Below are 12243 nucleotides of genomic sequence, written 5' to 3' on the forward strand. Positions count from 1 at the left end.
CACGCAGTGGAGGAGGGCACGCAGAGGAGGAGGACACAGTGGAGGAGGGCACGCAGAGGAGGAGGGCACGCAGTGAAGGAGGACACACAGGAGGGCATGCAATGGAGAACACAGTGGAAGACACGCAGTGGAGGAGGGCACGCAGAGGGGGAGGGCACACAGTGGAGGAGGGCACATAGTGGAGGAGGACATGCAATGGAGGACACACAGTGGAGGAGGACACACAGTGGAGGAGGACACAGTGGAGGACAGGCAGTGGAGGAGGGCACACAGAGGGGGAGGGCACGCAGTGGAGGAGGGCATGCAGAGGAGGGGGCACACAGTGGAGGAGGACACACAGTGGAGGAGGGCACACAGAGGAGGAGGACATGCAATGGAGGAGGACATGCAGAGGAAGGGGGCACGCAGTGGAAGAGGGCACACGTGGAAGAGGACACGCAGGGAGGTCACGCAGTGGAGGTCACCAGTGGAAGGGGAGGACACAGTGGAGGAGGGCACACAGGGAGGGCACGCAGTGGAGGGCAGGCGGAGCTCCGCGCCTCCCTCACAGGACACGGGTGGAGGGGGGGTGGGCTGGCTTGAGGCCCTGCGTGCTCCGATGTGTGTGGGGGTGGGGTGGGGGAAGGATTGAGAGCTCCCCAGGATCACGTTGGACTCCATTCTCCTGGGGCGCCTGCAGCCCGAGCCCCACAGTCCCCCCAAGCACACACCGTCATTGCTGTGGCCACTTTATTTTTCCTTTACAAAAGTTCCAGGGGTGTGCATGGCAGAGGTGGGGGCTCGCTAGGAAAGAAGGCACTGCTCTGTCCCCCAAGTCCTCCTGCTGCAGGCTGAAGGAGGCCCCGGTAGCTGCTGAGGCTGGGGGAGCTGGGGGCAGCACAGCCGGGCACCAGCACCCGGGCAGCTTGGGCGTGCAGGACCGGGCACAGGGGCGGAGGAGGCGCCTCAGCGGATGAGCGGGGCGGAGCGGTCATTGGTGACGGTGGGGCGCAGCTTCACTGTGGCAAAGGGGTTTGTGCCCCTGGGAAGGAGGAGAGGCCGGAGTGAGGGGGGCAACGGGGCCGTGTCCATACCCACCTCCCATGTGTCGTGACTCCACACCTCCCTCCCCCCCGCAGGGTGCTCACCGCGGGAAGAGCTCTGGCGGGTGCTGCTCCCAGGCTGTGGGGGTCTGCAGAGGGGGCAGAGGAGGGAGGGCGGTGTGGGAAGGAGGGCAAGGAGCCCCCCCTCCACTATTCTCCTTGCCCAGGAGGGCAGGGATTGGCCGTTTCTTGGTGCCAGTCTTGGGGCTTGAACTCAAGGCCTGAGCATGCTCCTTGACCTCTACCACTGAAGCCGTAGTTGTCGCTGAGACTCTTACAGACTTCCTTGCTCTGGCTGGCTTTTACCCACAATCCTCAGAGCTCAGCCTCCTGAGTAGCTGGGATTACAGGCGTGAGCCACGGTGTCCACCAGGACTGGACTGTCACCTTGTCCCAAGTCCCATTCTGTGGTTTCAGTGCTCTGCACAACTCCTGTCCTGGACGGCCCACGCCCCTAAGTGTGCCCCGAGGTGCGCTGCCCGCCCGGGGTCCCGGCAGCCGCGGCTCACCTTGACATTGCTGGCTGCACCCACACTGCCCATGCTGCCTCGGCGGCTGCCGGGCAAAGGGGTGGGCACAGGGCTGGGAGCACGGCTGGGGACACGGCTTGGGCTTCGGGGGTGGGACTGGCCATCCCTATACTCAGGGGGTACCGTGGAGTTGCCAGGCTGGCCCAGGAGGTCATTAAGGCTGTGGCTGCCCCGGAGCGGGTAGGACCTGAGAGGAGGAAGCAGGGGGTCAGGGGTGCCTCAGGGCCACACAAACATCTGCCGGGCACTGGGCATCCTACAACCTCCCCCTGCACCTGGGCCTGTCCACCTAGAGACAGCCGAAAGGTGGAGGGGCAGGCAACCAGCCACCTGTGGTGCACACAGATGGGGTGCCCACCTGTGGCTTTCCAGGGTCTGCACCCCTGGATGCCACCTCTGGTGGGCAGCAGTCACCTCCCTGCAGTCCTGAGGTCACCCATCGTTACCTGGTAGGTAGCTCACTCATGGGGTTTGTGGAGGTCACGGGACTTGGGGGGCGCAGAGGGCTGGCGGGCGTCTCCTCCAAGGGCTTCACATAGGCCTCAGGGAACCAACCGCTCCTGGGGGCACAGGCAGGGCCCTGAGCCAGGCCAGTGACTCCTGGAACCCGAGCTGCTCAGGAGGCTGAGATCTGAGGATCTGGGCTTGAGGCCAGTAGGGGCACGAAAGCCCCTGAGGCTTATCTCCAATTAACCTCTAAAAAGCCAGAAGTGGAGCTGTGGCTCAAGTGATGGAGCACTAGCCTTGGCTGAGCATGAGGCCCCAAGTTCAAGGCTCAGTACTGGTATCAAAAACAAACAAGAAATCAAACCAGGGGCCAGGAGCATAGCCCAGTGGTAGACTGCTTACCTAGCATGTGTTTAGCCCTGGGTTCAATTCCTCAGTACCACATACTCAGAAAAAGCAGGAAGTGGGGCTGGGAGTTTGGTCTAGTGGTAGAGTGCTTGCCTAGCATGCAGGAAGACCAAGGTTCGATTCCTCAGTACCACATACATAGAAAAAGCTGGAAATGGTGCTGTGGCTCAAGTGGCTAGCTGTGAGAAAGCCCAAGGACAGTGCTCAGGCCCTGAGCTCAAGCCTCAGAACCGGCACCAAAAAAAAAAAAAAAAAAAAAAAAAGACTGAAGGAAAAAGCAAGAAGTGGCACTGTGGCTCAAGTGGCAGAGCACTAGCCTTGAGCAAAAAATGTCCGAGGACAGTGCCTAGGCCCTGAGTTAAAGCTCTAGGACTGGAAACAAAATCCAGTTCCAGGAAGGTTCTTTTCATTTTCCTTTTTTTTTTTCTTTTTGGTACCTGTCCTGGGACTTGAACTCAGGGCCTGTGTAATGTCCCTGAATGTTTTTGCTCAAGGTTGGCACCCTATCACTTGAACCATTACTCCACTTCTGAGTTTTTGATGCTTAATTTGAGAAAGAGTTCCTGCCCCACCTGGCTTTGAACTAGATCGCAGCCTCCTGAGTGGCTGAGCCCTGGGTTCATGGAAGTGTTGTTTTTGTTGTTTTGCTTTGTTCTTTGCCAGTCCCGGGGCTTGAACTCAGGGCCTGAGCACTGAACTCTACCACTTGAGCCACAGCACCACTTCCGGCTTTTTTCTATGTATGTGGTACTGAGGAATCGAACCCGGGTCTTTGTGCATGGTAGGCAAGCACTCTACCACTAGGCCAAAGGAAGTGTTTTTTAGGGATCTCCTCTGCGGTGTCTGCAAGGAAAGGACCATTCTGGCCTGACTCACAGCATCTGCCCGGCATCCCAGCACCCTGAACTGGGGCCAGGGCGCAGAGGGGCGGCCGCCATCCCATGGCGGTGTCGGATGCTGGAGGCTTTCACAATTTCGCAGTCTTTCCACACCCTCTCTATCCCACAGGCTCTGCGGGAACTGGTGGGGAAAGTGAGGCGGGGTGGAGGAGGGGAAGGCGGGGTGGGGGGCTCCGCGCGGGCGCACTCACGCGGACGAGCCCTCCAGCTTGCCGTACAGCCAGCCGTTCTGCGCCTGGGGCACCAGCACCTCCACCACGTCCCCCGCCGAGAAGCGCAGCAGGGTGTGGTTCGCGCCCTCCGAGTGCGACACCAGCGCGCGGACCCGCCGGGCGCCGCCGGGGCGCTCGCCGCACGAGCCGGAGCGCGCGCGCGGGGCGCTGTACAGCGAGGCTGCGGGCGGAGGGCGCAGGTGGCGGGGCGCTGCGTGCCCCTCCGATCCCCGGGCCCCTCCGCTCCCCGCGCCCCTCCGATCCCCGGGCCCCTCCGATCCCCGCCCCCCTCCCCAGGCCCCTCCTAGGCCCCCCCTCCCCCGTCCGTCCCGAGCACTCACAGGCCGATGGCGTCCTGGGCAGGGGCCGGCGCTCGGGCTCCCGCGGGGTGGCGGCGGCCTCGTCGGGGCCGTGCGGGCTGCGCGGGGGCTGCGGGGCAGAGGGCAGGGTGGGGGGCGCGGGCGGCGCTAGTGCGGCCACCACCCCCAGTCCCAGACGTCGGCGTAGGGGTTGGGGGGCCGGCGGCCGGGCCACCAGGGCGGCCCGAGGGGCGCGGCGTAGCGCGGGAGCCCGGGGGGCAGCGGGCCCCAGGCCGAGGCGCTCAGGCCCCAGGGCCCCGGCACGGGCGGCGGGGCCAGCGGGGGCGCGAAGGGCGGCGGGGGCGGCCAGGGCCTCACCATGTCCAGGCGGGCGGGGTAGGGCGGCCCCAGCGCAGGGCCCAGCAGGCCCGGGGAGTGGGCGCGCGACGGGCCGCGGCTGGCCTCCGACTGCTCTTTCCACAGCGCCACGCGGTTCTGCAGCGTCCCCCGGGCCTGGCGGGCGGCAGGGGGTCAGCACGGGAGCGGGGGTGCCCCGCGCTGTTCCTGAGGTCCCCCAGTGGTTCTCCGTGGTGCTTTAGCCGGGGCAGCCCCCCTTCAAGGGCAAGGATCACCCCAACCTCTTAGCTCTGGGCTGTGACCCTAGAGCTGTGACCCCCACCTCCTCCTGCTCCCCTGGGGTTTAGTAATGGGAAGGTAAAACCTAAGGGAAGGACAGAGGGTTGCCATGTAGCCCACGACGCCTTTCTGTGCTTTCAAGCTGTATCTGAACCCCTGCAGTTTTCCGATGCAGTGAGAGCTTTTCGGTTTGAGCAGTGTTCTCAGAGGCCCTGCAGCTGCCTTCCCACCCAGCCCAGGTTCTGCAGAAGTCCCTGTTTTCTAGTATCACTCCCCCATCTGCCTCTCAGTTCTGCCCAGAACTGGAGCTGGGGCTGCCTTGTAAACTCACAAGACAGCTTCCCTTTCACATGCTCTCAACCCATCTGACACCTGAACCCCAAGCCCATGACCCCAGCCCCAAGCATGCAGGCCCCAGTGGTCACAGTTAGAGACACATGGATTGCCCAGAGTCCCCGAGATTACACCAAGGGCCCAGTTCTGGGCTTGTCCCCCTTCCTCCCAAGGCAGGTTCACAGCGGGGGCCCTTCCCTTCCCATGGCGCTCCTGTGTGACAGTCCCCTAAAGGAAACACGGCCCTCTGCAGTGGTAACTGTCCAGGGTCTGTCCCCAAGGCCCACTTCCAGTCTGTGTCACCTTAGAACAGAAGCACTTTCCCTCACAGCATGGCATGGGTGTGAGGCCCAAGCAAGGAAGGAGGAGGAGGAAGGAGAGGAGGGGAGGGGCTGAGGCCAGGCTCTAGGAACATTAGTGAGATGTGGAAGATGCTGAGGGTCAGAGGTCAATGCTGGCTCAGCGCCCCTGGAAGCAGTGAGGCTGCAGTGGTGTGGCCGCTGGTGACTCCACCTGGCAATGACTTTGACCCTGACTGATAGTAGTCAGGGCGTCACAGTAAATACTGGAGAACAAACCTGGTCTACACCAGCAGGCTCAACTCTGTTTACATCCTCGTGCAGTGCCCAGCCTGCTCTGCCACCTCTACTGGGGAGGCCTAGGGAGGCGGGTCCCTGAGACGGAAGGGGAGCGGAGGCTTGCAGTGAACAGAGAGGACTGGGACAGAATGGCATCCCTCTGGGCCTCTGTGGCCTCTGGACAAGGAGCAGGCACCCCATGACAGGGCCCAGCTTGGTCTTCACAGTCCTCCTACCCCCCCGCAAGCACTGTGCCTGAGCACTGCAACCTGCTCTACCCACAGTGAGAACAGAGAGGAAGGGCCAGATGGCCACAGAAGAGCCACAGCCACACAAAGCACACAACCTTGAACCTGAGGCAGGACGGGATGGGGAAAATGAGGCATGCTAAAGGGCAGTGTCAGCGTCAAGCAAATCCAGGAGAGTGATCTTCACCCGTAACTTCCGTCAAGATGAAGGGACCAAAGTCATTTTAAGGGAAAATGAGGCAAAGGTGAATGGCAGCCAGGAATTTAGACAGTGTATTTAGAAACATAGCACAATCTTCTTTTTTTGAACCCCTTGTACTCCTTCATAAGCTGCAGTATTAACACAGGGGAAAAAAAGAAAGGAGCCGCTTTCTCCACATGACCTTGGCTACAATTCATTGCCAAGCAATGAATGTGCACTAAAAACCAAAAAAGGACATCACAAAAGGAAAAAAAAAAAGACACATATACAGGCAAAGAAAATACTTGGAGAAATGGCTCTGGATAAACATTTGTGGCAGGATGCATTCTTTTTTTTTTTTTTTTTTTTGCCAGTCCTGGGCTTGAGCTCAGGGCCTGAGCACTGTCCTTGGGCTTTCTCAAGGCTAGAGCTCTACCACTTGAGCCTCAGCACCACTTCTGGCTATTTTCTATGTATGTGGTACCGAGGAATCAAACCCGGGTCTTCATGCATGCTAGGCAAGCACTTTAACCACTAGGCCAAACTCCCGGCCAGGATGCATTCTTTATCTCAAGGATAAACACCAGTTTTCAAATATATGACACATGTCCAAACATCTGGGTCATGTATTTAAAGTACATGTCTCAGAGCCCCTGAACACCAGTGGTAAAAGTGTGACCCCTAGAGTGATTAAAGCAGAGAAACACGCCTGTCTCCCTGCCTAAGTCAGGCCCTGCACTTATCATACAGATATACCTGATGCTAAGGAGTTGTAGGTCTCTCTCCTGTTGCAAGCATAAGGGCTCTGTGAGAAGGTGCCTCTGCCTTCCTGCTTGTCTGCTTGCTTGCTTACTCACTCGATAAAGCTTTGCCAAGTTTCTTTACTACTCTAATTTGTCCAGAAATTCTTATTTTGCCATCAAAGTCAGGGATCCTAGCCGGGCAATGGTGGCTGATGCCTGTAATCCTAATTACTCAGGAGGCTGAGATCTGAGGATCATGGTTCAAAGCCAGCCCAGGAAGGAAAGCCTATGAAACTCTTCAATTAACTTCCAGAAAACCAGGAGTGGTGCTGTGGCTCAAGTGGTAGAGCACTAGCCTTGAGCTGAAGAGCTCAGGGACAATGCCCCAGCCCAGAGTTCAAGCCCCTTGACTGTCACACACACACACACACACACAAAGTCAAGTACCCTAAATATGAAGAATCCCTACTTTTAGAGGGAAATTTCACAAACGCTTACCTGCAACTGGTGACAAACTGTTGAAGAGGAGGAGGGGAAAGAGGAGCAGGAGGAGGAGGAGAGAGATGAAGGGGAGAAGTGGGAGGGGGAAGAGGAGAGGAGATGATGATGATGACGATGACAATGATGACAGGAGAAGATAACTCAGAAGCTCCCAGAGCCCTGCCTGTGCCCATGATGGCATAGGCACTGGACGAGAGCCCAAGTGTGGGAGTGTCCTGGGGAGAGAGGCAGGACACAGGGCGGCACCAGGCTGCAGACAAGGATCAGGAGACCAACGGCCCATGGCTCTGGAGCCCTGGCAGGGCAGTGCCAAAGCAGCCAGCCACACCCAGGGATCACCAAGACTCTTGGCAGTGAAGAAGAGAAGGAGGTGCGTATGGAGACTGACATGGCCTAGCTCAGGACAGGGGACCCTGAAGGACAGTGTGACCTCCATCTGCAGCCCTGGTTGGCTTCTGTCTACCAGGGGCTGGGATTCCAGGTTTGGTTCATCACACTTGATAAACAGGTTCTTCACCTATAAGAACCAGGAGCTCGTCCTAAGCTGCCTTGAAAAGACCTGGAGATAGAAGTTCTCCAAAGGACTCATCAAGCAAGGAAGACCAGAAAATACTTCTCCAGGTATCATCTTGCAGGCTGCGAAGAGTAATGCAGAGTAGGGTCTGTTAAAAAGCTGGATGCTGGGACTCAAGAAGCTGAGATCTGAGGATCACAGTTCAAAGCCAGTCTGGGCAACAAAGTCCATAAGACTCTTACCTCCAATGAACCACCAGAAAACCAGAAGTGGAGCTGTGGCCCAAAGTTGTAGAGCACTAACTAGCCTTGAGCAAAAAACATCAGGGACATCGCCCCTGCTTTAAGTTCAAGCCCTACAACCTACCAAAACAAACTATACACAAACAACAACCCAGAGTCTGGAGGAGGGCAGGGAGTTAGGACTTCTTTCTTTCCTTCCTTCCTTCCTTCCCCTCTCTCTTTCCTTCTTTCCTTCCTTCCTTCCTTTCCCCCCTCTTTCTTTCCTTCCTTCCCTCTCTCCCTCTCCCCTTTCTTTCTTTCTGTCTTCTTTCTGCCAGTTCTATGGTTTTAAGCTCAGGGCCTGTACACTGTCCTTGGGCTTTCTCAAGGCTAGTACTCTACGACTTGAGCCACTGTCTCTACCACTTGAGCCACAGTGCCACTTCCAGCATGTTCCTTGAATACGGTACTGAGGAGTTGAACCCAGGGTTTTGAGCATGCTAGGTACACTCTACCACTAGACCACACTCCCGGCCCTAGGCTTTCTCTAGACATATAGTAGTCACAAGTCACATAAAGGGTAATATTTACAAGGACGGTATAATAGTTATGAACCCCAAAGCACCAAGCAATACAGCAAGTGAATACAGAAAGCAAAACCAGTAGAAATCCAATGAGAGAATCTGACTGACTCAGCCAATAAAGCAAGAACATCAAGATTTTCAATAAGGTGCTAAAAAAAAACTCCATGGCTAATAACTGAACAATCTTATCCATTGATAAACATGTAAATAGTGAGTATATGTATGTATTCAGGAATTTTAAAAAAATAATTCATTCATGAATGAATGAATACGTGAATTAGTGGATACAGACAAAGCCAAAAGAACGAATGAATACCTGGGAATGCAAATAAGCATAGTGAATCAGATCGATTGTGTGAAGAGGGAAGAGGAAGAGGAATCTGTGCCCGGGCAGGGCCCGGCTCCCTGCTCTCCCTTCCCCTGCCCCAGCTCACCCGGCTGAAGAACTGCAGCAGGGTGTTGGAGAGTACCAGGTGCTTCTCAGCCAGGAAGCGATACCTGCGCTTCTCCTCCAGCTCGGCTGACCGCTGGCTCTCCGACACAAACGCCTGCATCTGGGCGTGCAGCCGGTTCACGCTCTCCTGTGGGGAGAGGTTGGGGCTGGGTATGGCGGGGACTGGAGTGGGAGGGATACTGGCTGGCTGACCTCAACCACCCCAGAGGCCCCCCCCCCATCCCACCTCAGTTGCCTCCCACCTCAGTCCCACACCTTCATCTCCCTCGCATTCTTGTCCCTGTTGCGTTCCAGGCGCCACAGCTCAGACATGCACTTCTCCAGGTTGGCCGCTCGGTGGCGGTACTCGATCTCGTAGTGCTGGCGGCTGTCCTGGGGTAAGGTGGGATACAGAGGCCCACATATCAGAAGGCTCTGGACATGGTTCCAGGGTTCCGAGCATAGGGCAGGGGACCAGGGATAACCTAGGGCTGTGGAGCACCTTGGTTGGCCCCTCACCTTGATGTACTGCATGTCCAGCTTCGTGTTCTTCTCCATGTGCTGCAGCAGGTCTCCATGGAAAGTCTGCACCTGGGCCGAGGGCAGATCAGGGTTGATCAGGTGTTCCCAGCCCCTAGCATCCTTCGCTTGGCCAACCCCCGACAGAGAGCCTCCTGCCTCTGCCTCCCACATGGCTGGGATGAACCTCTATGCCCCTAAAGCTGCTCACCCAGCCTCCTTCCTGCTCTGTCTCCACCCCTTGAGCCCCACATCTGGCTGCTCTCTCCACCCCGACCTGCCTCCTACGTGGATCACGGCTGCAGCCCTGGTCTGGTCCTAATACAGACCCAGGTAGTGACAACTCGGTGAGTCCTGGGCAAACGCTGGCTGGCGTGATCTTTCTGGAAGACTCTTTCACAGCTGACCCCAGTAAGCAGCACATCTTGTTGGGTGTCTCCTCATCCGATCCCCTTTGAGACCCTCCCTGCTGCCATCCCTCTCCAGCCATGCCTTCCTCCCCTAGGATCACTGACCCCTGTAGGCTGGATCAGGGACCCCTGTGGGCCAGCAGAGGCCTGGGCCAGGTCTGGACAGGAAGGAGGGTGGTGGAAGCCCCCATCTTGCCCCCTCTCTCACCTTATTCCCACCCCTCCTCTTCTTCTCCACCTTGCAGCTCAGAGCCCTTCCAGGCTCTGCAGCTACAGAGTGAGGATGTTCTGCCTTTCAGATTGGCAAGGTCAGATCTACTCTGCTTGTTCTAGCCAAGGTGTCTGTGTGTGCGTGTGTGTGTGTGTGTGTGTGTGTTAAAGGTGCTTTCACTCTATCCCCTTCAGGACAGATAGGTAAACTGAGGCTGGCACTCACCACCACTTCCAGGTCTGAGTTCAAATGCCGTTGGGTGTCGGACATTTGCACCAGGATCTCACCTGGAGGAAGAAGCTTCAGTGTGAGGAGCCACGCCCGAACTCTGCCCGCCAGAAGCCGGGAGGAACAAAGTCCGGGGACTTCCCATGTGTTCCCCGGTGCCCCGGGCGCCAGGCACAGCCCGTGGCTCTTCAGGGAGCGGGGGAGGGGCTGTGGGTGTTGGGCTGCAGCCTGAGTTGGGGTACAGAGCTTCTGAGAGGGGCAGCGTGTATCAGGAGCCCCCTCTGAGCCTTAGAATGTGAACAAATGGAGGGGCAGGGCTGAGAGGGTGAGAGCTTCAGGAGAATTGCCCCCAGCCCCCAGGTCAGGGGCTTGAAGTAGAGGGGGTGCCTCACCCAGAATCTGGGAGGTAGAGCTCTGTAGGGCTTGCTCCCCGATTTTCTGGATGGCACTGAAGTACACCTCGGCTGCCTCGGACAGAGCTGCAGGGAGAGAGGAGGCTCAGCCTCTAACCTGAACCTCCCAGCCTCCCCATCCCACAAGGCTCCTCTTTTGGTCTGGAGGGAAGGTGCCAGGGACAGGATGTCCTGCCCTGGTGCTGTGGACAGCTGTGGCATTGGTCAGTCAGGACGGGCACAGGGTGTACTCAGGGACAGACGTGGGGGCAGGGCACGGGTATGAGGTGAGAGCTGAGAGCTGGGGGCTGTGTTGAAGCTGGCGGGAGCAGGGCTGCGGTGGAGCCCAGCGCAGGTGTAGGGTGCAGTTATGGGCTGGAGGGCTGGGGGCTGCTCGCCAAGGGGAGCACTCACCGTGGAAGGCCCGCAGGTAGTTATTACCCAGGTACACCAGGTTCTCCAGGGCGGGGTTGAACTGTTCCATGATGCTCTGCGCCCAGGGGTGGGGAGGCCGGCCATGGCAGGGGCAGAAGGGAAGGAGTGGTGGTGGTACCCAGCCCCAGTGAGACGTGGGAGCCTCCTGAGGGCTCTGCCCCACCCCTAGAGAAACTAGCGTCCTAAGTCTCTGCTGCAGAGGCCTCTGGGACCATCTTGTGGGCCCCCTATCCAGCCAGCAACTGTTCCCACACCTGCTCTGGCCCTGGGTGTGGCACAGGGCTGCCCTGGGCCCAGCTCTGCCCAGGCTGGAGCCACAAGGCTTTCCATGGCCTCCTCAGGGCTGTGGGCAGATCTTACCCATTTCAAAGAAGACACCCCCTCCCCGGCTGGGATCCAGGATGGTCACCTCGGGCCACTCAGGGTCATGGTCAGCTAGAAATGGGTGCTGGTGACAGAACCTTAGACTTAAGACTTGGCACTGGGCCTCGATTCAAATCCCAGTAGCACCTCTTCCTCCCTGGATGACCTTGAGCACAGGGTTCAAGCTCTCAGTTTTCTCATCTACCCCACAGCGTGGCTGCGTTCTGTCTCACAAGGAAGGGTGTCATGAGGCTTGGTGGGAGAGGGCCTTGCCCACAGGAGGTACTTAATAAATGTATCTATGGAGACTTGCAACAGCCCTGCTAGAGGTGAGGCAGGAAATGAGAGGTGGAAGTGAAGGGAGAGGCCCCGGGCCCACATCCTTTCCAGGGGGGCTTCGTAGACGTTATGCTCTGCCGTGCTGGTCTCTAAGCCACAATCACCCTGGCTGCCCCATCCAGGCCTGCCTTGCTCCCAGGAATGTGTGCACCAGAGCCCATAGTTCAGTCTCCCCCACCCCTGACCCCTTCCCGTGGCCCCGGCTTGCTGGCCCTCTGGTCTTGGCCGGGCCCGGCTAAGACTCCCATGCTCACCTTGTAGATGGCCATGGTGGATCTGTAGAACTGGTCCATCTCGGGGGCCATGGGAGGCTAAGGCCAGCACTGAGGAGGCAGCGGCCAGCCAGGGAGCCAGGGGAGCAGGTAGCTGCGAGTGTGTGCAGCAGCCCGGGCCTGGCCTGGAAGGAGGCAGCTGCTTAATTATTCACCAGGAGGGATGTCAACGCGATCTGGGGCGTAACCAGACCCTGCTGGGGAAGGCCCATGACGCAGGCAGCT

The 12243-nt window shown here is 58.3% G+C and overlaps 1 protein-coding gene across 1 annotated transcript; it reads right to left on the reverse strand.

Moving 5' to 3' along the window:
- Positions 1-712: 712 nt before the first annotated feature.
- Positions 713-12101, reverse strand: Baiap2l2 (BAR/IMD domain containing adaptor protein 2 like 2). The gene is made up of 14 exons (XM_090328718.1): positions 12001-12101; positions 11024-11099; positions 10610-10696; positions 10215-10276; positions 9369-9440; positions 9126-9242; positions 8851-8997; positions 4256-4390; positions 3920-4007; positions 3558-3759; positions 2059-2172; positions 1592-1799; positions 1128-1171; positions 713-1021 (listed from the first exon to the last, which is right to left on the reverse strand). Exons 1-14 carry the CDS (start codon positions 12049-12051, stop codon positions 946-948), a joined length of 1479 nt encoding a protein of 492 aa, XP_090184844.1. The 5' UTR covers positions 12052-12101; the 3' UTR covers positions 713-945.
- Positions 12102-12243: the final 142 nt, after the last annotated feature.

Source organism: Megascapheus bottae, chromosome 2 (assembly GCF_031878675.1).
Source record: "Megascapheus bottae isolate mThoBot1 chromosome 2, mThoBot2.hap1, whole genome shotgun sequence".
NCBI lineage: Eukaryota > Metazoa > Chordata > Mammalia > Rodentia > Geomyidae > Megascapheus > Megascapheus bottae.

Coding starts and splice junctions, on each gene's coding strand:
- Baiap2l2 (XM_090328718.1), bottom strand. CDS start 12,051: ATGGCCCCCGAGATGGACCAGTTCTACAGATCCACCATGGCCATCTAC. Junction 9,243..9,368: donor TGGACATGCAGTACATCAAG/GTGAGGGGCCAA, acceptor ACCTTACCCCAG/GACAGCCGCCAGCACTACGA. Junction 3,760..3,919: donor GCCCAGGACGCCATCGGCCT/GTGAGTGCTCGG, acceptor CTCCGCCCGCAG/CCTCGCTGTACAGCGCCCCG.